This window comes from Ramularia collo-cygni (genome assembly GCF_900074925.1).
Source record: "Ramularia collo-cygni strain URUG2 genome assembly, contig: RCC_scaffold08, whole genome shotgun sequence".
Classification (NCBI taxonomy): Eukaryota; Fungi; Ascomycota; class Dothideomycetes; order Mycosphaerellales; family Mycosphaerellaceae; genus Ramularia; species Ramularia collo-cygni.
The window spans coordinates 1,437,709-1,458,760 of record NW_019716262.1 but is presented as its reverse complement, the minus strand read 5'-3'; the positions used below and the strand labels follow the sequence as shown (position 1 = coordinate 1,458,760).

The window sequence follows — 21,052 nt, the reverse complement described above, 5'->3', positions numbered from 1 at the left end:
CCCCCTCACACACAATCGTTGCAGCTCCTCACCCGCAAATACGCATCCATTGAACAGCAGCAGGGATCCACATCTCCGCATGAAAATTCCAAGCATCCCTCGACGATTCAAGCGAGACCGCCAGAGTCTTAAGACCCAGCCATGAAAGATTGGAAAGTACGGGAATTTCTCGAGCCGTTGGACTCGTAGCGAACAAAGCCAGATAAGTATTGAAATTCTTCCATTTTTGCGTTGCTGCCGCAGGATCTATCTTTCCCGCGATGCTTGATCAGCCATTGTTTCCGGTCCTGTTGGTAGTCAGCCAGTGATGAGCAAAGATCAGTATAATAAGAACATCATCAACCAGAACACTGACCTTGATGTGTTTCAGTAATCATCATGGACCAGTTTGGAAGATCCCGCCAAAGAACACCATTTTCTTCAAACACAACGGGTTCACCCGGCTGGAAAGTGAGGACTCCAGATGTGACATGCGGATGATGAGTAGTTGCCGTCTTCGGCTGGGAGGAGTAGTTGATTGCATCAGGCAAAGTCGCCAACGCTATTATGAAGTCGACGATCCTCTTTGATATGCTCTCTCTCATCATCGACATGAAGAGCGGTATATTGGCAGATGCTCAAAGCTCGTAGGTATGGGTTCTCAGGCTCTGTCTCACTCATGACGATCAAGGCTATTCGATTTCGRCTGCTTCCTGTGGGGTAGTTTTCTGCAGCATCATCTTGTCAATCGCGACGACCAGCTGCTTAGATGTTGATGAGTCCATGTCTGATGTCGGATCTGTATTGTAGAGCTTGCGCCATCGTTCTCCATGGTCGCTAATTTCTGTCATCGCACTCGACGATTCACGATTAGGTGGAGCTAAGCGTCGTCAGTTCCCAGCGTACAAGTAATTGATGGTGAAGGAATGTAGTCAAGCCCTGGGCCGCGCTTCTCACTCACGTCTGGATCGGTCGAGTGAGGTGGGAATGGGAACAAACACCAGTGTACCGGCGGGCAATTTCAAAGAACAGGCTCAAAGACACAAGTCAAATACCTTCGAATACAACCTCTCAAGCGCCCCGCCTTTGACGTAGGGACGTCATTGTGCGCTGAATCAATCCTTCGGTATGAGCAATCCTACGTTGACCAACCATACAGCTGTCAGTCTGGTCCAAAAGTTTTGCTTCCAGAACAGCCTAAAGAGCACTCGGTGAGGATTTCCGCAGTCTATAAAATCACGCCAGTGAACAGTATTCGTACATATTGAGATCTCCAGCAGCGCTCCGCGTCGAGTGACTGACTTCCCAGGGATGATCAAGCCTAGTGGTTGCCAGCATTGTGGGCAATCGAGTATTATCAAGAAGGCGTTCTGGAGGAAGCCCGAGTAGCAGAACAGTGACCCAGCCAGGTTGTGTCTTGCCCTTTTGGACCCGAATGGGCGTAAGAACAAGGGTATCATTAGCAATATCTACTTTGCGCTCCATACCAGAACTTTCATGCTTTTTCCATTAATCTTCCCTTCATCTCAACATTATCTACCTCTTCTTTCCTACAGCCTCGCCCTTCATCGTGTCATTCATGTAAAAGCTCACAACATCGGTGGAGTTACCATAGTCAACTCCACATGCCTCGGCAAAGTTTCCAAACATCTCTCCTCTGGTCTCCACAAACTTGTTGAAGTGCTCTGCCGAGCAGCTCTCCGCCGGACCATCAGAACACCCAGGGAGGACCTGCGGGCTCTGGTTGACCAGAACACGGTAGAATGTGGGGTCTGTTGAGTTCTGGTACCCATACGACTCCGAGCAGTTCATCTTCTCGACTGCAATGTTTGTCAAGAAAGGCAGGATGTATGAGCTGATCCATTGACGATGGTGGTTGACTTGATCCAAAGGCATCGTGGCGTTTACAGCATTGGCTCCTGTCAGGGCGGAGTTGTTGAAAATACCCATGGCGACAAGAACAACGGGTGGAAGCTCACGGTGGGTGAAGGAGACGTAGATGTCCTGGTCGTCTTCATCCTCACTTGCCAGCAGAGCAGCGGTGGCGTTCAACCAGGGATATCCAAGTGGGCCAGAAACTTGATTACCATATCCAGTGTTGTAATGATATCTAATGTCCTCGGAGTACTCAAACTGTAGCCACTCGTCCGGGCTGAAGAGAGACAATGAGCAGAATGGAGATTTGCCACGCACAACAGTATCATAACCGCACCATTCGAACATGCCCGTCACATCGTCAGAAGTCCAGTTGAAAGCCGGTGCGAGACTTCGGAAGCGGGCAAGAATGGGAGCAGTGTATTTCTTAACCCATTCGGAGCTCTGATCGGAACCAAAGGAAGAAGAGTAAGCCGGGCACGCTTTGTAAGGGGTGAGACTGTCCGCGGCAGATTCCTTGCCTTCGTAGATCTGGACAAGCTTAATCTCGTTGTCTTCCTCCTCCTCGAACCCGCGGATGAGTGCTTCCGCGCTGACAACCGTACGCTCGGCGGTGCTGGTCCACACACGCTTGGGTAGGTTGAGGTGGGGATAGCGGTAGGAAAGCTGAACACCAAGTTGTGTTGCTTCCAGTTTACCAGTACGAGTCACACGTTCCTGCTCCTTGAGGACGGGAGGAGTCCATGTTGCGAGGAAAGAGAGTTCGGGGATCTTGCTCCAGTCCACCGTCGTGTTCTTGAGCTTGTCGGTGAAAGGTTCCAGATAGCTCTCGTAGTCGAAATCGTTAGCATTAATGGCAGCGTGCCGAACAAGATATGCTGCTCGCTCGACTGAGCATCCCTGTGGTGTTGATGGATCCTTTTTTGGGGGATCTGCTGGCTCAAAGTATGGCGTGATTCCAGCCAGATGTTCGAGAGGATTGAAGGAATATTCCGAGTAGAGTGGTTGCTGCTGGCTCAATGCGAGTGACAGAGCTGGGAGGGCCAGTACGGAGAGGGCTTGGAGAGACATGGCGGGGTGGTGTGTGGTGAAGGGGGAGGAGAAGGAGAAGGAGAAGAAGAAGAAGTGAACAAAGACACAAGTCACGACTAGCGGCCATGCCTTGGAAATGAAGATGAAGGCTGAGGGTATCCATAACCTTACGTCAGGTACGAACCAGTAAGGATGTGCTAGCCGTTTGAATTCGGAGTCCGGAGGAGTCGACCCCGAGCGAATGAAGAGCGAGATCGACATACAAGGATCATCTTGATTTGCCAATGTGATGACGACGAAGCTTGCAATTTTACAAGAAAAGCTTCTTGCGTCGTCCAATCGATTGTCCGATGCGACTTCATCATAAACATCAGCCAGAAATATCATCAAAAGAAGTCTTTCTTGTTGGAGCTGTCCATTTTCCACAAATGTGCACCGCCAAGCTCTGCCTGTTAACACATCTTCCATGTCTTCCATGTCCATTCGCATCTTTGATTCGCACACGTTGAAGCGTCCCACTCTGTCCTTCTCAAGTCTTGGATCGTCAAGGAAGGCAGGCATTAATCCCTTCTCTGAAGTTCGAGGAAGGTCATGGTTTGGTGCCGTTTCTGGAGTACATTTCACTCGATGAAGTAATATCAATGAATCCCAGGTCATCAAAGGTGGCGAGCCGACGTGTATTGACTTCCTTAATCAGTGTAGTTAGTTGGCTTTTCAGATGCAAGAGCCGTCTAGTCGAGAGCTGAGAGACGTTGGGTGCTATTGATGGTCAGAAAAGCAGTCTTTTCGTAAGCTCGGAAGATGGATGTTTGAGGGTACAAGTTCGACTACTCATATCTACGGTGCTTCATCACTCATGATGAGATCGAAAGCCACTACTCGGGGAGCCAGCCGGGTTCCTGGACGCCATGTGCACTACGAGCAAGCCACCGCCTGATGCCATCAGATTCTTGGCTTGCACAGACATCGATCAGCCAGTTGATCAGATGGAGTGAGTATACGGAGGAGGCCAGCTATCGCCACTGAGACCTGTCCAAGGAGACCGATCCTCGGGAGCTACATCTTGTGAGCCGCTGAGCCACCGAAGCAATCTACGGCTTTGGATGGTGTTCACCAGAAGACTTTCTCATGCGATTACGATGTCCTTGGCAGCAACTCACTCCTTCTGGAAAGATTACAGGATTCTCTGACTTAGAACGGCATAAAAACAATCGTGGAATGTCTTGGAAGTACCCAGCAACTATCTATCAGTCACGTCGAAAGATCAGCCGGCCCGACGACATAGACGAGTTCCACAATCGTCCCCTTTTGCAAAGTGAGGCAACAGCAGACCTTGGCCGCTGACTGCAACGAAGACTGAGGAAGTGCTGCTCGTTTCTGCTGCAGTCTATCCTGGCGTATGTTGATCAATGTAGTAACGATCGATCAAGCCTCGAAAATCTCGGAACCTCTGGACTGCAGCTCGCACAGACTTCAAGCCATGCGTATGGGACACAAGCTTGATCGACGATTGGCAATTGCTTGAACTAACGTCATGAAAGGACAAGCGATGAGATTGGTCTTGTTTGAGCTACGGGTCCGACAAATTTCACCCCATGGGGAAGACTTGGGAGGACCTCTTGCTTGCCGCACAGTAGGCTGTGGTCTCAGTTCAATCGCTCACTCCTGGCCATCGCAACCAATCGTCAGTCATGCGAGAATCGACCTGGAATGCCAAGGAGCCCGCCCCTGAAACGCCTTGTGGTAAGCAAGCAAGCCACAGAACCCGCCGCGTTGCAACAAGTCAACTCGCACGAACGATCATCGTCCAAGGTCTACTTTCCAGAGAATGAAGGATGGTGGGCATGTTTCAGTTCGATTTCGTGCCGTTGCAAATGCCATCGGGATATGCAATTCGTTGACGAGCATGACTCCTGGTCAACATTTGTTCGTAGCGACTCGAAGTGGGCTAAGACCTCACGGCAACATTGATCTTGCTGATGGGCTGCTCTGCATATGAAGTGATTGGCAACATCAATACGCCACGTGAGAAGCTTCTTCCCTTCGGGGGCATTGCAGCGCAGCTCCTGTGCGGCTAGCTACCAGCCACCAACATGATCGGGAGAATCCAATTGGCAGTACGCCGCAAACAATCTGCTCGCACAGACCATGGAGATCTTCCAAGCCGTACTGTCACGAAGTCAGCCGCTCCTTCTACCGCAGTGTACAGAAGCGAGATGGGAGTATTCGGGGACACAGCATATCCCCTACTTCACTGTACCTCGGATTTGGCTGAGTCCTAAGCTCGAACTTGGCGTCAATGGCGCATCGTGCCTCTTGTTGCCGAAAGTCCACTGCAATACTTGGACATATCATACAACATGCTGCCTTGTGGCACCTGCCTAGACAAGATTCACACCGCAAGATGGCTGGAATTGGCAATAACGATCAAGGCGTAATGATCCACTACGTGAGAGGATGCTACTACTCTGCGGGGGGAGAGTAGCAATTCGGGCTAACATGTATACACGTCGATCCTATCTTGCAGATTCACATCATCTCCCTCATCCAGAAAAAAAAACCCCCACAATCGATCCCTATCGATAAAGAAAATGCACTCTGCAGCGCTCATACTCCTCTTCTCCCTGGCTCATCTGACCCTCGGGACTCCAGTAGCCAGTCCTGCATCTGAATTGGCCGTTGCAGCTCCCAAACCAATCGCCACCCACAAACTCCTAGACTTTGAAGATGGCCCCGAGCCCAACATATTCTCATTTCTATTCCCCGAATTGAACAAGATAGGCAAGAAAGCCGGCCTGAACTGGCAGGGCTTCATCTACGGAGGAGGAGAAACAGATCCCATAATTGGAGTCAAACCTCAATCTGGAACCCATGTGGCAGCCTATGGTCTCGGCACTGGAGCCAAAGGACTCGATGGTCCAGCAATCCTTACCCCTCTTCCCGGATACGACACCTTCGACATTGATTCCTTCTATTTCGCCTGTGTGTTCGAAACGGCCGCAAACACCCCCGGAATCAGCGTGACCGATAGCTGCTCGGTGGTTTTCAAGGGCTATAAGCCTGGCTCTGAAAAGGTCTTCGGGACGACTAGGACTTTCAAGCGGGGATCTGGAGAGACACAGGACATGGAAAAGGCCACCTTCGACAAAGATGAATTGAGGGGGCTGGAGAGATTGGAAATGCTACTCTACAACGATAACGATGTGGCTGGTTCTGTGAAAGCTACGTTGAGCGCGCTGCTTCTTGATAATTTTGGCTATACGCTGTATAGTAAGAAGAAGGTGTAAGATGGTATGGAGGGGGGTATGAAGTGTATGTGGCTAGACATGGGTAACACATCGTGCCTAGTCCGGGTGAGGTCAGGTGAAGGACAAGGAAACGTGATCTCGGAAGGTGATTTCCTTTACCTTCTTGTCGAAGACATTCAAGGCAACGAATTAACCAGAGGAGTCGTCAGCTTTCTCTGTGGCTCGAACTTGTTAGGGATTCATGGCGCAGAGACTTTTCGGTACATTCCTTTCCGATGAGTCGTACGTAACAAGCAATGAGATGACATGACATTATGGCTTGGTACCCCTTGAATGAACTCATGTAGGGAAATGTTTGAAGTCATTCTGCATCGTACACTTTACACAATTGCACTTGAATGAATCTCACGTTTCTTGAAACACGCTCAGACTGATGAGGCGATACATGTCAAGACATTGAAGTGGAGGAGAAGGATGAAGACACATGTACCTGTCGATTGACGAGATTCCTCCTGGATCTGATTATCCTAAGCCTCCATTGAGATCTGATGCCGATATTACCGTTGAATTGATCGAAGTAGTCGCACTGATGGATCTGATGAGCATAGATCCTCACTCAGGCTCTCACGACATGGGTACGTCTCATTGAAATCAAGCCAAGATCTCCAAGTATCAGCGGACATCAGCGCCACAGGCTCCGTCAAAACGTCCTTCATGCTGTCTTTTCGGTATACATACGTGCCCGATGCGATATCAGCAATCGCCAACGTCCGCTCGGCCTGTAAAGATGACGTTCGGGGGTATAAGCCCAACAATGTTGAGCCAGTACCTGTGGAATTGGAACTCACTACTGATACCACACTAGGTGTGACCTTGTGGAAATTCCGAGAACATTCACCTACTTGTAGATGGGCGATCAGGTCATCTAGAGAGCGCCCGAGCAAATGACAGACTGTGTGTGTATGAACGTCCAGTCAGTCAACAGATTACAAGCAACTCATCAACTGTTTACACTCCAAGTATTCATGTTTCATAACATGGAACTCCCTGGCGTAAGCTAACACATTCCCGTTCCCTTTCCCCGAGGCATAGGGACAAGCGTAGCTTTGATGTTTTATCACGCGAGCCTCGATCGAAAGTCCTTAATGCTACATAGTGCCACAGCCTCAACGAATATGTGTTCGGTATTTCTGTATCTGAGTTGGACGGCTGTTCAACATCGCTACACCAATTTGACTTGAAGCAAACGAGCACCCAATCCAAAATGCATGACACGGATCTCCTCCTCTGTGAACTACTCAACACCTTTCGCTCCAAGATGGCACACATAAGACGTGCACATCAGCTCGAAAGAGAAATAGAAAAGACACACCTCAGCTCTCCACCTCTTCATCGTATATAATCCCTCCGGCCCCCGCTTACTACCCTCAACTCCCCGTAGATACAGTTCCAACAATAGCACACTCCCAAGCCCAAACCCCCTCAGAAGACTCCTTTGGCCCCCTTAAACAGCCTCCTCATACCCACATACAACAAGCTCGCCGAGAATCGGCTTCATCAAGAGGGCTTCCCCTGAACCTTGAGCGCATGTAGCAAGTCACACCGTGGACTAGATGTAAAATCACTAGCATTGACGATGATTGACGTATACCTCATACATGCCTATAGCACACCCAACCAAGGCACTGCTCTTCTCGCCAAACACCTACTTCTTCTCCGCCTACTCTTTCTCGAAATTCCTTCCATCGCTCGACTAGCACTTTCACATCTACATGTGTCCTTGGATAATACCAATCCCAAGATGTCGATTATATAAAAGATGATACCTGCGTACAGCATAGGTGAGTACATAGGATGGAGCGACAGATAATCTTTGGGTAGGTAGTACCGCTCAGAACAAGCCAATTCTGCCCCTTTTATCAAATCTAGATGGACATCATTTCGAACCACACACATCACATTGTCCCACTCTACATCTTGTCGGGCTCAGTTGACGGGAGATGGAACAAAGTAATACCATCCTCCATGCTCTACCCGTCCAGTAGCTAGAAAGCTTCTCACGARCACCGCAGCAATAACAACTCTCCGTTCAACTTGGCTGGAATTCATAGTACCTTACAGACCCTAATTGCTCGGACTGCATTTCCATTGTGAAAACCGGAAGAGAGAAAATTAGCAGTCCCTATGAAGGAAGCAGAGGAGATCTAAACTTCCTGGTTTCTTTCTTTGCTTCTTTCAACGAGCACACTCTGCGAGATGGCCGGATAATTGGACTCTGCATATGACTCCCTCGTCCCTCACTCAACATCTATTCCCGAATGTCAGCATCGTAGACTCCGCTGCAAGAGTGATGCAGTAGGTTGTATGCAACATCACAAAGAAGGCAAACTTGGGTCCAACCCAACATCTTCTCACTCAAGCCGCATAGTCTCCAGATCACTCTCGGCCGGTAATCGCATGACTTGTAGCGATGGTATACGTCGACAGGTAGCTGCATCTCCACTTCAAAGCCACAAGCTCCCCATTCCACAAACAACAGCCAGAAGCGCCATCTCTTTCCCCACACCTCTGGCGGCCGCAGCACCAGTCATGCTCCCACTCGGCGCATCGCCCGTCATCGTAGCAGTCACACCAGGAGAAGAGGAGGAGGAGGAGGAGGGTGTAGCAGTAGCACCACCCGTCTCTTCCGCCTCCATCAGTTTGCCCACCCCAGCAGTAACAGCAACCTCAAAAGCCGTGACCCCATCTAAAGGATACGTCGCGACGCCCTGATAATTCACAGCTTCCCCACTCGTCATGTACTCCTCACACACAACACCTGTCTTTGCCATTCCCATTTCCTTCCCAGAAGAACAATCCTGCGTAGAAGTCAAATCCGCCTCGGAAACTTCCAAGCGATAAGTCTCGGGTCCCGTGATCAGAGTTCTCGAGTACGCGAATCCCACGCAGGCTAGAGGGTCCGAGGGAGATTCGAGACAGTTGATGTAGAGGGTGGTGGCATTGGGGGAAGCGGCGATTACGGAGGCGGCGAGGGATTGGGTGGGGTCGAGGCCGTAGAGGGGGAGGGTCAGGGTGGTTGTTGTTGTGACATTTTGAGCGAGGGTGGTGGTGGTGGTGGATACGAGGAGGCTTGTTGCTGCTGATAGAAGGAATGTTTTGATGGGCATTTGGAAGGGGTTTGAAGGGGATTGATGGGGATTGAAAGAGGTTGCTGGGCTGGATATTCAAGGAGTGTGTAAGAAAGAAAGAGTGAAAGTGATGAGAGCCTAGGTTACATGCCTCTTGGTCTTGTTTGCAGTGGAGATGAGATGAGCTTCTCGCGACTGACACGCGCTTGCTCCGGAAGCTTGGGTTGCCGGGAACGGAAGGGAAAGTGAAAGCTTGTTCTCCACATGGCATTCTCTGCCTGAGGATCAAGGCAGAACATTCATTGATCGCCGACCTCAGCTCGGCCATCCGCGATCCATCACTTCTTCGACAATCACCACCAAGACAACAACAACATCTGCATAATTCGTGCCCAATCGTCATGGCCTCCAATCCACCCAACGCAACGTTCGTACATTGCACATCCGTACGAACCGCGCACTGGACATCCCCTCACTAACTAACACGCATGTCGTCCTTGCAGCTTGTACCTCCGCAACATTGACGAATCCATCAAAATCCCCGCGCTGATCGAAGGCATCCGGAACATCTGCTCCGAGCTGGGCGAGATTGAAGAGATTGTCGCCAAGAAGAATCTCCGTGCGCGCGGTCAGGCGTTCGTCGTCTTCACGTCCGTCGACGATGCCGAAGATGCCATGGAGTTTCTGCAAGGTGCCGAATTGTTCGGCAGGAAATTGGTGGTGCAGTTTGCCAAGAGCAAGAGTGATGCCGTCGTGAGGCGCGAAGGTGGGGAGGAGGCGTTGGAGAGGCACAAGAAGGAGAGATTGGCTTTGAAGGGTGAGCACGTCCCGATATTCTGGTGGATGTGAAGATGTGGATGACGGTACTGATGATGAATAGAACGCCGACAGGCCCTCCAGAAAGAAGAAGAGGCCCTCAAACAATCCGCCCAACGCTCCGCCGCCGCCGCCGCCGCCGGCAACGCCAACTCCACCAATGACTCCGAACGACCTCCCAAGACCAACCGCGCTGCCGCTGCCATGCTGGACGAGAACCTCCCACCGAATAAGATGTTGGTGTTGCGGGACTTGCCCAAGGATTTCACGCCGCAGCAGACTTCGGCAGCGTTCGCCCAGTTCCCTGGCTTCGTGCAGTTCCGTCCGGTGCCCGGACGAAACATGGGTTTTGCGGACTACGAGGACGAGAATGCGGCTGCTGTGGCGAGGGAGGGAATGAATGGCAGCGTGCTGGGGGATGCGACCATCAAGGTCACGTTCCAGAAACCGGCGGCTTGAGAGGAATGGAAAACAGACAGGCGTCCGTTACAAGGCGATGTGGAGGGGAGAGATACGATGTGCAGTGCAGCATTACACTGACTGCAGGGAGTAGCTGTCATGATGCTGTCTCGACATTCTTCCGTCCAACTCGCGGTGACATACACGGAGGATGGTGGAAGCTGTCGGGTCTTGTCACTGGCAGTAAGTCCGTCGAGCATTTCAATCGAGTCAGACAATGTAAGGTTTGCACGGTGTGTACGGTATGTTGAAGTGCAGTCTCCTTCCACGTCTCATGTGCTCCCACCTCCATACCCGTTGTAGTATCTCTGCAAGATTCCATCCATTCCTCTTCCCTCGCAAGCGGGCTGCATTCCCAGGTACAGTGATGGAGAGAGGAAGAGCGTCCATCGAAGCTGGCATACGTCTGCTAGGTCTCTCCCTCCGCCGTCGAGAAATTGCCATGCCACGCAAGCGCCCCGTCTCCGTCTCCGCCAAGATTCTTCCTTCAACCTCCTCACTGAGATTCGGCTTCATCCTGCGCACCACACCACCACACAACCACACCACCTCATCACTTCATCCCCACGTCCACAAATACAGACATTGACATTCTGCACAGCATGCCGCACATTATCCTCACCTTGGCATTACTGCTTCTCGCCACCATCTCCCACCTCACCCAAGCTCAAGCTCAAGTCACCACAACCTCCGAGCCTAAGATCCTCACCGATACCACGGCCTTGCAAGCTCCAACCAACACCCACTCGAGAACCTCCGAACCTCGAACCAACATCAACACCCACACGACAACCTCCGACCCTCACCCAACAACGACAGCAACCCTCACCGTCCCCTTCTACATCAACTCCGCCGACGCCTCCGACTTCGGCCCCGTAACTTCCCAATCCGCCTCCCTAATCGGGATCGGCAATGGAACCACCACCCTCTCCCTCTTCCCCGCAAACTTCAACTCCCTCCGCGATACCTTCTTCACCACCCTCCTCACCGGCCCCAACATCTACTGGAAAGCGCTACACGCCAACCCGTTCCTCGTCGACTACCCCATTGTCATCACCCAGAACTGCGGCACCCAATCTGCGGCGTCGATGGTGTTTTGCGAGGAATCCTCTTCCATTGAGGGCTTTCAGTATGATGTGGTCAATACGTATGCGGGAGGGCAGATCCAGAGTGTTGCGGTCCTCGTGACAGGCCGGGTGGAGGAAGTCGCTGCTGCTGCTGCTACGAAGGGAGGTGGGATGGCTACGTCTACGGCGGCGCCCGTCAGCAGTGGTGGGACCACGATGGGTGCTTTTATCTCTGTGGGTATGGGTCAGAGGGTGGGATTCTTGGCGGCTGTTTGGATGATTGCTGTGGCGTTCTTCTGATGATGATGATGATGATCAGAGTTTTCATACACGGCCTGGAAGCCATGACTCCATGGTCCCGTGCACTTGAATACGGCATGCTCTTGCGACGACAAGGCACTCTGCTATTTCCGTCTCTGAAAGATGTGACCCTCATACATCCATCTGCTCCGAGGCACAAGATTGATGCAAGGGAAAAGGCAAGAAACGAATTCTACGTTGTTGAGGCATGGCGATCTGGTGAGGCTCTCTCCTGCTCATAGCTTCCGTAGCTGTACATTTACTGCGGAAAGACCACGGACGCCATCGAATTCGTCTTCCATGGTTCTGTGTTGGAATCCACCTATGACGCCGATCATCGAGCATTGGAAGGAGGAAAGTAACTTAGTGACCAGTGGTGACTGTGGAAGCGGCGTCCTTAGAATCGTATACAAGAGGTTGTCGAAATCTCTGCCGTGTATGCTCGAATTGAAGAGAAGCCGTGGAGAAAGATGCTTGACATGTAATCTGCAAGATTGTCGAGATGCAACTGGTAGAATAGAAGAACACGTGATGATGTTGAGAGGTATGAAGGAGAAGTGGAATGATGTCGGAAAAGGAGAATTCCAGCCCCTAAGGTACCTTACCGACCGCCTTTCATGATACATCGCCGCCGAACTTCGACGAGAGCGGCTTCTCAGGTGCCGCTGTAATGGTGATGTGTTATTAATATATGGGGATTGAGGCGCGGCGTCGGGAAGAAATTCGAAGAAATTGGGTCTGGTCGGTCGTTTGATGAGCCCCGGCCCCCGTTGCTGCTCCCCGCGACTGAACCAACTGCACCGCCTTCAACTAACAACCTCTGCAACAAGGCGCATCGGATGATGATATCACAGCAAGAAAATATACCAACGATAGTCGAAAGAGCTTCGAAAAGGTCGCCATGGAGCATGATCCCGACGACAGCAGCAGCAAGAGAATCATCCTCAAAACCCGGGAACTTTGCCTCTTCGCTCCCAGATCCCATACCACGCAAAGAAAGCATGCAAAGACACGCGAGATACGCCATATCAAGACCGTCGGGGCTGCCCACGGTACCCAAACGTTTCCCTAATCTCGTGAACCACGAACACACATGTCCCGCGTCTCCGAGGGGACTTCGCAGGGCTTTATAGTAGGCATGTGTTCGAACGTTCCTCTCCTCTTTCATCTCATCTCATCTCATCTCATTCCATTCCATTCCATTCAAGCCATTCATTCTACACACTCCTTCACTACAGTAATTCTACAGTCACTCGTTTAATCAACAACAGTAACACCATAATCCATACAACAGTACAACAGCAACAACAACAACAACAACAACAACAACAAACACCACCACCATGCAGTACTACACCCTTCTCACCATCTTGGCCGGCGCCGCTGCCGTGTCCGCTGCAGGTCTCACCGACGACCTCGTTGGAAGCAGCGGTCTCACCGGTTCTGCCGGCGACGACTCCAACGCTTCCGCCGCTGGAGGCCTCACCGACGAACTCGTGGGAAGCAAGAGTCTCGCTGGTTCTGCCGAAAACGACAAGAAATTCGCCTTCCTCGACAGTCTCGGTCCCTTGGGCTTGAAGCAGGTCCTCAAGCCCGGCCCATACGACGACACCGTCTACTACGCCGAGAAACCCTCTCCGGTCCCGGTCTTCATCACCCGCACCCTCACCACCACCACTCCCACGCACTTTGTTGAGCCACCCAAGAACATCGAGGCAAGTGAAGACTCCGCCATCGTGGAGTCTTGCTCCGAGGGTACCGCGGCATCTTGCTGCGACACCAAGGGCTCCAGCGGCGACATCCTCAGCAACGTCCTCGGTGGCAGTTGCGCTTTGAGCAACCTCAACATTCCCATCCTCGCCGCTGGTGGGCTCAGCGGCGGCCAGTGCAACCAAGGGAACACCTTTTGCTGTCCAATCAACCAGGAGGTAAGTTCTTCAACTCCCTCGTGGAATGGGAGATCCATTGCTAACAACCTTTTGCCAGGGAAACCTCAACATCGCTCTCGCATGCATCCCAATCTTCCTGTAGAAGTCACCCACTTCAGACGCTCTTCTTCATGATCTGGATGGTCCTTGGTGGTTTGGGAGTGTTCCATCTAGCTATTCTCCTCGTCTGCTGAGACACTTGTGGTCCAGCGTCGCGTTTTTGTACTTTATCTTTTTACGTGGGGGCAGCATTGTGTATGGTATATGAAATGACACAACAACATGAACATCATCATCCTGACCTGCACTTTTCCATCCACAGCACCCTAACCTGAAGCATCACTAGCTGTTAATCATCAAGCACATCTAGTACCCAATTGAGTTTAACCAATCYCACACCACACGTCACTCCTGTCGATATGCCGGGAGAGGGGCACGGCAATGAGAGTAGTTCCTCGTACGTACGCCCGTATGGAGGAGGGGTAAGTAGACAAGAGATCATACAAAGACATAGTGACATATTCCCATCCCAACAAAACATCCGAAACCAAACTACTTCTACACCATATCTCAACATCCATCCAGCAAGCAAGCAAGCAAGCAAGAAAAATGACCCTCACAATCCACCACCTGGGAATCTCCCAATCCGAACGCATCCTCTTCCTCTGCGAAGAACTCGGCCTCTCATACACCCTCGTCCACCATACCCGCTCCCCTCTAACATCCCCCGAATCCCTCAAATCCCTCCCGGGAAACTCAACAGGAAAATCCCCCTTCATCGTAGACGACAAAGACGGCGTAAATCCCCCTGTAACTCTAAGCGAAAGTGCAGCAATCATCACCTACATCATCGAGACATACGGAGGAGGCCGCCTCTCCAAAAAACTCCACGACAAAGGATTCGTAGAATACACCTATTGGTTCGCCTACATAGCAGGAAGTCTCCAACCAACCCTCAGCACAGCAATGATGATAGGGATATCGGGTCTTCCCTCGGATAGCTTCCTGGTGGGATTCTCCGCGGTCTCCGTACGCAGCGCTCTCCAACTCGTGGATGAGAGATTGGGACAAGCGAAGTGGTTGGCGGGAGAGGATTTCACGGCGGCGGATATCATGGCCATGTATTCCCTCTCCACGGGCAGATATWGGAATGCGGTGAGTTTGGTGGGGTTTAAGAATATTGTGCGGTGGTTGGGAGATGTTAGTACGAGACCTGCGTATCGGAGGGCTATGGAGAAGGGGGATCCCGAGATGGAGTTGTTGGTTGGGGAGGCGGGGCCGGAGAAGAGTTTGTTGGCGCTTGGGGGCGTGGAGAGTGATTCTTGGAAGAAGAAGACGGTGACGACAAAGGTGTGAGGATTTGATCATGTTTGATGGGAGTAGGGATATGCGGGCGTGGTGGATGGATGTAGGTCTTCGGTATTGTACAATAGACCATACAATGCAATGCAAATGAATAGACGGAACATATTGTGATCGGTCAATCCGCTGTTTGAGACCTCGCAACATGCAGCAGTCAAAAGACACAACGCCATCGCTAAAGTCATTTCGATCCCCTGATGCATCAGCAGCTTTCCTTGCATTCATGCCCATCAAGCGCGCAATCTCCCCAACGCGAGCTCATTGACCCCATCCCTACACTCTCCCACCACACTCGCAACCCCGAGAATACTGTCCTCAAATCCTCTCAACGTATCCGCAAGTTCCCTTACCGTAGCGTCTCCGCCACTCTGCTGACCGCCCACTCCGGCCTTTTTCTGCGCCAATTGCTGTGCCTGCGCGACTGCCGAACTCTCAATCACCCGCATATGGCTTTCAATCTCGGACAGATTGCTCGCATACGCATCCATGGTCTTTTGCAACTCGGCGGCCAGAGGGACAAAGTAATTCCCGATCAGATCTGTATCGTAGTTTGTGGAGTCTTCTCGGTTGCTCACATTGGTCGTGTTTGGAGGTTGCTGAGGTCGTTGTTGGCCGTACATGCTGCCATATGTAGAGTTCATGCCCGAGTATTGATATCCTTGTGGAAGGGAGAGGTTGGTTACAATTCGTGTACAGCGCTCCAAATCTTTGCGATCCTTCTCGGCGTTTTTGCGCTGTGCATCGACACCTTGAGCATCACTCGCGAGTGCTTGCTCGACATCATCCGCCTTGTCGGCAATGAAGAGGACATCAGGAGCGAGGGAGGCGACATCGTCGGCGTGTTTGGGGAGGAACGCTTCAATTTCTTTGGCGTATTTTTCCTGCTCTTGAATCATCTTGTCTATGGTTTCCATCTCTTGCCGGACCTGATCCACGCAGTCCTCGAAGCGGGTGGTAGGACGAAGGCCATCGAGATCGATTTTAGCCGCACCGACGGTGTTGTTGTTGGTTGTGGAGGCGGAAGGCTGGCCCATGCTGAGGCGGCCAAAGGGTGTGGCCGTGGCGGTGGATGTTCGATTGTGCTGGGTCGCGCCGAGGAGGGAGGGCGCTGAGGGTTGAGCGGCAGAGTTGTTCTGCATGCTCGCGCCACCGAATAAGCTGCTTGCATTGTTGTTGGCGGTCGATGCATTGTTGTTGTTATTGGCCGATTGCGCGAACATGTTGGTGTTGGAGTTGGCGGCCATGGAGCCCATTCCGCCGCCGCCCAGACCAAAGAGGCCGCCGGTGGTGTTGCTGGAACTACCAAATGGGTTACTGGCGGGCTGCTGTGACGAGTTCATGTTGGAGGGGTTGTTGTTGGTGGTGGTGTTGTTGTTCTGTGAAGCACTACAAAAGAAGAGCAAACGTCAGATCCGATCAGATGCAACCGGAGCTCGCAGCGCGGTACGAGTCGGAGCTAAGGTAGCGACACCTTCCAATCCGCTCCCATGCTTTCATTGACAGGGTCAAGGTCGGCAGCGGAAAAAATTCCATGGAGACCAGCGGAGAGGGGGGTGCTGCGCGATACATACAAGAGGGAATTGGTGGCGCCCGTGTTGAGGGACAGGGAGTTGGATCTACCAAACGCCATGTTGACGATAATAACGTGGAGCTGTACACACTTGATGAACAACACACAAGAAGACTGTGATACGAATGCACCCCGAACAAAAGCACCCGTGGACCTTGCCGTAAACATCCCAGCCCGGCACGCGTGAAGTCGGGAGCGCGTTTTTGCTAGCGCCATCTCGTCTCCACGCGCGATCGACGGGCTTGGCGATGACATGGGATCGATCTTCTAGACTCAATGCCATCTGCACTTTGCCCTCTGCTTCTTATCCTTTTCTCCAGAATTCGTTGTGGGGAAGTCGTACAGACACCATCAAGCATACCAGACGTCTTACATACGAGATTCTCCATTCCCACTCGCCACATCACACCAAAAAGGCCAACATCTCCGAGGTCCAATCCACTCCATCTGATTTGTCATTTCCGTCTTTCCTCTCTGTATTGTGCAAGAAACTCGCGGGGAGAAAAACCATCAGTCCAGAACTGTTGCAACTCAACTGAAAGGCATATCCAAATTACGACCACCAATTCTCCTATTGGCACTGTATCCCATTGAAAGGCCGTTCCTGGAATCCATCCCACATCCGGGCCAATACTGCACTTCGCCATCTCCCTCCTAAAATGACCGACACCAAACCTCCAGACCTAGCCCGAATCCGAGACAACCARCGCCGTTCCCGAGCCCGCAGGAAAGAATACCTCCAAGAACTCGAATCCAAATATCGAATCTGCGAACGAACAGGCGCAGAAGCCTCCTCGGAAATCCAATCCGCAGCCCGAGCAGTAGCAGAAGAGAATAAACGCCTCCGCCTTCTTCTCCAACAACATGGAATCACCGATCCCGAACTTCCATATCCTCAACAACAGCAATCCTCCTCGGCGGCTTTTCTAGAAACAGCGCTCAATGTGAGGAAGCCATGCGGCCAAAACAATGATAGAGGAGTCAGTGCGCCTCCGCTCGCAAGCCGTGCCACTCAATCTCAATCTCAACATCTTCAGGATCAACAATGGGACGCATACTCATCACTAGCTTCAACCTCCTCTTCATCACCTTTTCCCAACGAAGAACAGCCCACATTCCAACAACAATCACAACCACAACCACAACAATACAACTCCAGTTCTACGTCCTGCTACGACATCGCCTCCGTCATCCGTACCGTGCGACCCTACATGGGCAAAGAATTAGAAGCACAAATGGGTTGCGCAGCAGATGGAAGGGAATGCTCAATCCCCAATTCCCGCGCCTTTGAGCTCTTGGATCAACTTTCAGAACCTCACATGAATGGCTGAAATAGAACACATCCATCTCATCTACTCTTACTCTACTAGACGAGAGTGGAAAATAGTCCCTCCAACCTCCGATCCGCTTGGATCAACACCTCACAATCAGCCTGAAGATCATACTCCTCCTTGACAGCCTCTCGAAGAAGTCCCACCGTATCCCGAAGCTCCCCTCGAAGCTCCTCCGCCGCAGCACCACCGTCATCCTGGACATTCAACCAGCAAATCGTAAGACCCTTCAAGACCTCTCCTCGGTACCCTCCCATCCTCGGCCAGCAATTCCGAATCAACGCCTGCAAAGCTTGCGTAGCCCGTCTCAGCATCACCAAATTCCCCGTGCCGAGCGGATGACTCAAAATCTCAGTCAGAAGCGGCAAGACATATTGAATATGCTTGACCGACTCGATTCCCAGCTCATCAAGCAACACCGCCAGTTGCTCGAACAAGAGGATCAGGACCGCGGGATGATTGCCGCAATGCGAAATCCCATAGATGATCCCCTCGCGAAGCACCTTATCCAGGAACTTCATCCTAAGCCGTCGATTCTCTTCCGGCGTGGCCTTCATCGGCATGTTCTCGTCAAATCGCACCCGTCCCAGCACAATCAGCGCAGGGAATACCCTCCCCAACAACCTCACCGCCTCATCCTCAGGACTGGTGGGAGGGAGATACCCCAAACAACCCATAAAAGCCTCTTCAAAAACCTCCCCCAATCCAGTCCTCGCCAACAACTCCGGCTCCACAACCTCCAACAACCCCATCAAGAACTCCGCTCCCAGAATCTTATACTGCACCTCCCAATCATCCACCAGAGTGAGCAGTGGCGGGACAATGAGCGGCCAAACCTCCCCAACTCTCTCCCTTCTCAACCTCCCCACAACCCACCTTAGCACATCAAACACATACGCCTCCTTCCCACCTTTCCAACCCGGGGTCTCCATAGCCTGCACCCCAATTTTCCTCGGCAGCGCCTTCCCTTGGACTTTCCTTCCTTGGGCCGTAACGCTAGGATGACTGCTACTACCGGCCTTGAGGAACAAAGGACGTATCGTCAGCGAGAGGAAGTGGCGGATGAGGTCGAATGTAAGCTCACCATTCCCAGCATGCTTCTTCTGATGGCTCTGAACTTCCTCAACAGCTTGTGCTGGATCCGTGGTTTCTGGGTGACGGAGTTGCCAGGCCATGACCACATCCAAGGCATCTTTCATCCATGGTCCGGGAGGGGTACCGATTGCTTTGGCGAGGGTTTTGCCGTCGAGGAGAGGTTTGAGGGTGTAGACTTCCAGTAGGGAGAGATTGGTGAGGTGGGTTAGGAAATGGGTGTATTTCCTCTGCAGAGCTGGTAGAGGATACAAGTCAGTACATGTACATGAAGGGAAGGGAAAGTGACAAGACTYAYCATYWAMWKMYTCRRSRWYYWCCGAGATCTMCACCATCAAGGAATAGATGACTTGACTCCTCCAAGTTCCGCCCCACCTCCTAATCGCCATCCCCAGAACGTCACGTCTAGTGACATCCTCGCTGCCCTCGACCTCCTTGTCGGGTCTTCGCTTCCTCTCGTACAACTTGTCTACAACCCCGGAAATCTCCTCCTGATGCTTCACAGCCGCACCAATGACGTCCGCAACACGATTCGTCGCTTTGAAGCCCTCTCTCGCAACAACAACAGCCACAGGCGGTAGAGGTTTCTTTCCAGGTGGTGCCTGGGGTTGTGGAGCATCCCGGTACGGAACCATGGCTGCGAGTTGCCAGGCAAGGTACTTCTCCTCCTTATCTCGGACGAGATTCTCAGCAAGCACTCCCTCATTGTCAATGGTCTCCCCCAATGAATCGATGATGACTTGCCACCCTTTCGTATCCGGGGTGTAGTGATCCKCATTCCCAAGAGATGGGTCCGAGAAGATCGTTTCGTACAAATCCAAGTCGAAGATTAGTCGCAGCGCTTCATGTGGATCGGGACCTTGTAGAGACTTCTCCAATTCAGTGCCCACTCGCTCGCGACTGATTTTTCTCCTCAAGGCATCTTTGATTTCTGCATCGCGCATGGCCTGGAGGACTTCAGGCTCAATGGTATATCCCAGTCGACTTGCAAACCGTATGAGTCGAAGTACGCGAAGCGGATCGTCCTTGAAGGTCTGATAAGGTTCGAGAGGAGTGCGGATCATCTTCGACGCCATGTCTTCATGTCCACGTCCGGTGAAGTCTTCCGTCTCTTTGGTGTTGAGATTGTAGAACATGGCGTTGACAGTTGCGTCTCTTCTCATTGCATCTTCTTCGGGAGTACCAAATTCAACCTGTGGGTTCCGACTATCATCCGAGTAGGTTTCTTTCCGTAGATTGACAAGATCAATGTCCAGTCCGAGAATCCTCATGGTCGTGGTCTCCAAATGTTTCGATTTCTCCGGATTCGCCTCAATCTTGTGCAAACCACCCACAGTCTTTGATTTGTCCGTCGTACCTGCTTTGGCGTTCTGCTTCTCATTCGAAGCGACGGACTCCAAACCATACTTTTCCAAGTTTCCGGGAAGCTCGAGATACTCTTTCATTCTCAACCCGAATTGATAGCCCGTCATTTTGTTGATTGCCACATCAATGTCATGTGATGGAACACCCAACAGCTTGTCTCGCACCCAACCTCCCGTATACCTCRGCGTGAGTTTCTCCTTTGCCAGTTCTTGGGGAAGGGCAATTTGACTCTCTTGTCCGGCTGCAGCATCGGGAGTTTCATCAATGTATTGTGCGACGTCCAAAAGGAGTCGCGTTAGAGTTTCCTCCACGGGCGTGAGTTGTATCGTCGTCGAGGAGGATGTGACTTCATCCTCGACTTCCTGGACCAGCATCGGCGGCATGTTGGAGGTTTGTCTGCGGTGTGCAGGTGATGATGAAGATGGACTTTCCACGCGACGTCGCTTGATACCTCTAGGTGATGTAGAACTCGATCGGACCGGAGACATGCAGTTTTCTCT

General features: G+C 51.8%; 10 protein-coding genes; 5 read left to right on the top strand and 5 right to left on the bottom strand.

Annotated features, from left to right (window-relative positions):
• Window positions 1-246: 246 nt before the first annotated feature.
• On the bottom strand, window positions 247-593 carry RCC_06071 (uncharacterized protein; the record flags this gene model as incomplete). XM_023771335.1 has 2 exons in its annotated part: window positions 247-287; window positions 356-593. 2 exons carry the CDS (start codon window positions 591-593, stop codon window positions 247-249), a joined length of 279 nt encoding a protein of 92 aa, XP_023627103.1.
• A 922-nt stretch (window positions 594-1,515) lies between these two features.
• Window positions 1,516-2,925, bottom strand: RCC_06070 (related to PHO11-secreted acid phosphatase; the record flags this gene model as incomplete). The annotated part of the gene is made up of 1 exon (XM_023771334.1): window positions 1,516-2,925. One exon carries the CDS (start codon window positions 2,923-2,925, stop codon window positions 1,516-1,518), a length of 1,410 nt encoding a protein of 469 aa, XP_023627102.1.
• Window positions 2,926-5,477: 2,552 nt separating this feature from the next.
• On the top strand, window positions 5,478-6,173 carry RCC_06069 (uncharacterized protein; the record flags this gene model as incomplete). Its single annotated transcript, XM_023771333.1, has 1 exon — window positions 5,478-6,173. One exon carries the CDS (start codon window positions 5,478-5,480, stop codon window positions 6,171-6,173), a length of 696 nt encoding a protein of 231 aa, XP_023627101.1.
• Window positions 6,174-8,638: 2,465 nt separating this feature from the next.
• On the bottom strand, window positions 8,639-9,301 carry RCC_06068 (uncharacterized protein; the record flags this gene model as incomplete). Its single annotated transcript, XM_023771332.1, has 1 exon — window positions 8,639-9,301. One exon carries the CDS (start codon window positions 9,299-9,301, stop codon window positions 8,639-8,641), a length of 663 nt encoding a protein of 220 aa, XP_023627100.1.
• Window positions 9,302-9,663: 362 nt separating this feature from the next.
• Window positions 9,664-10,537, top strand: RCC_06067 (related to small nuclear ribonucleoprotein snRNP U1A; the record flags this gene model as incomplete). XM_023771331.1 has 3 exons in its annotated part: window positions 9,664-9,689; window positions 9,766-10,079; window positions 10,143-10,537. 3 exons carry the CDS (start codon window positions 9,664-9,666, stop codon window positions 10,535-10,537), a joined length of 735 nt encoding a protein of 244 aa, XP_023627099.1.
• Window positions 10,538-11,139: 602 nt separating this feature from the next.
• RCC_06066 (uncharacterized protein) lies at window positions 11,140-11,904 on the top strand (the record flags this gene model as incomplete). Its single annotated transcript, XM_023771330.1, has 1 exon — window positions 11,140-11,904. One exon carries the CDS (start codon window positions 11,140-11,142, stop codon window positions 11,902-11,904), a length of 765 nt encoding a protein of 254 aa, XP_023627098.1.
• A 1,343-nt stretch (window positions 11,905-13,247) lies between these two features.
• Window positions 13,248-13,935, top strand: RCC_06065 (uncharacterized protein; the record flags this gene model as incomplete). XM_023771329.1 has 2 exons in its annotated part: window positions 13,248-13,832; window positions 13,891-13,935. 2 exons carry the CDS (start codon window positions 13,248-13,250, stop codon window positions 13,933-13,935), a joined length of 630 nt encoding a protein of 209 aa, XP_023627097.1.
• Window positions 13,936-14,441: 506 nt separating this feature from the next.
• On the top strand, window positions 14,442-15,188 carry RCC_06064 (related to glutathione S-transferase III; the record flags this gene model as incomplete). Its single annotated transcript, XM_023771328.1, has 1 exon — window positions 14,442-15,188. One exon carries the CDS (start codon window positions 14,442-14,444, stop codon window positions 15,186-15,188), a length of 747 nt encoding a protein of 248 aa, XP_023627096.1.
• Window positions 15,189-15,424: 236 nt separating this feature from the next.
• Window positions 15,425-16,824, bottom strand: RCC_06063 (uncharacterized protein; the record flags this gene model as incomplete). XM_023771327.1 has 2 exons in its annotated part: window positions 15,425-16,580; window positions 16,766-16,824. 2 exons carry the CDS (start codon window positions 16,822-16,824, stop codon window positions 15,425-15,427), a joined length of 1,215 nt encoding a protein of 404 aa, XP_023627095.1.
• Window positions 16,825-18,130: 1,306 nt separating this feature from the next.
• Window positions 18,131-20,935, bottom strand: RCC_06062 (uncharacterized protein; the record flags this gene model as incomplete). The annotated part of the gene is made up of 1 exon (XM_023771326.1): window positions 18,131-20,935. One exon carries the CDS (start codon window positions 20,933-20,935, stop codon window positions 18,131-18,133), a length of 2,805 nt encoding a protein of 934 aa, XP_023627094.1.
• Between the last annotated feature and the right edge of the window lie 117 nt (window positions 20,936-21,052).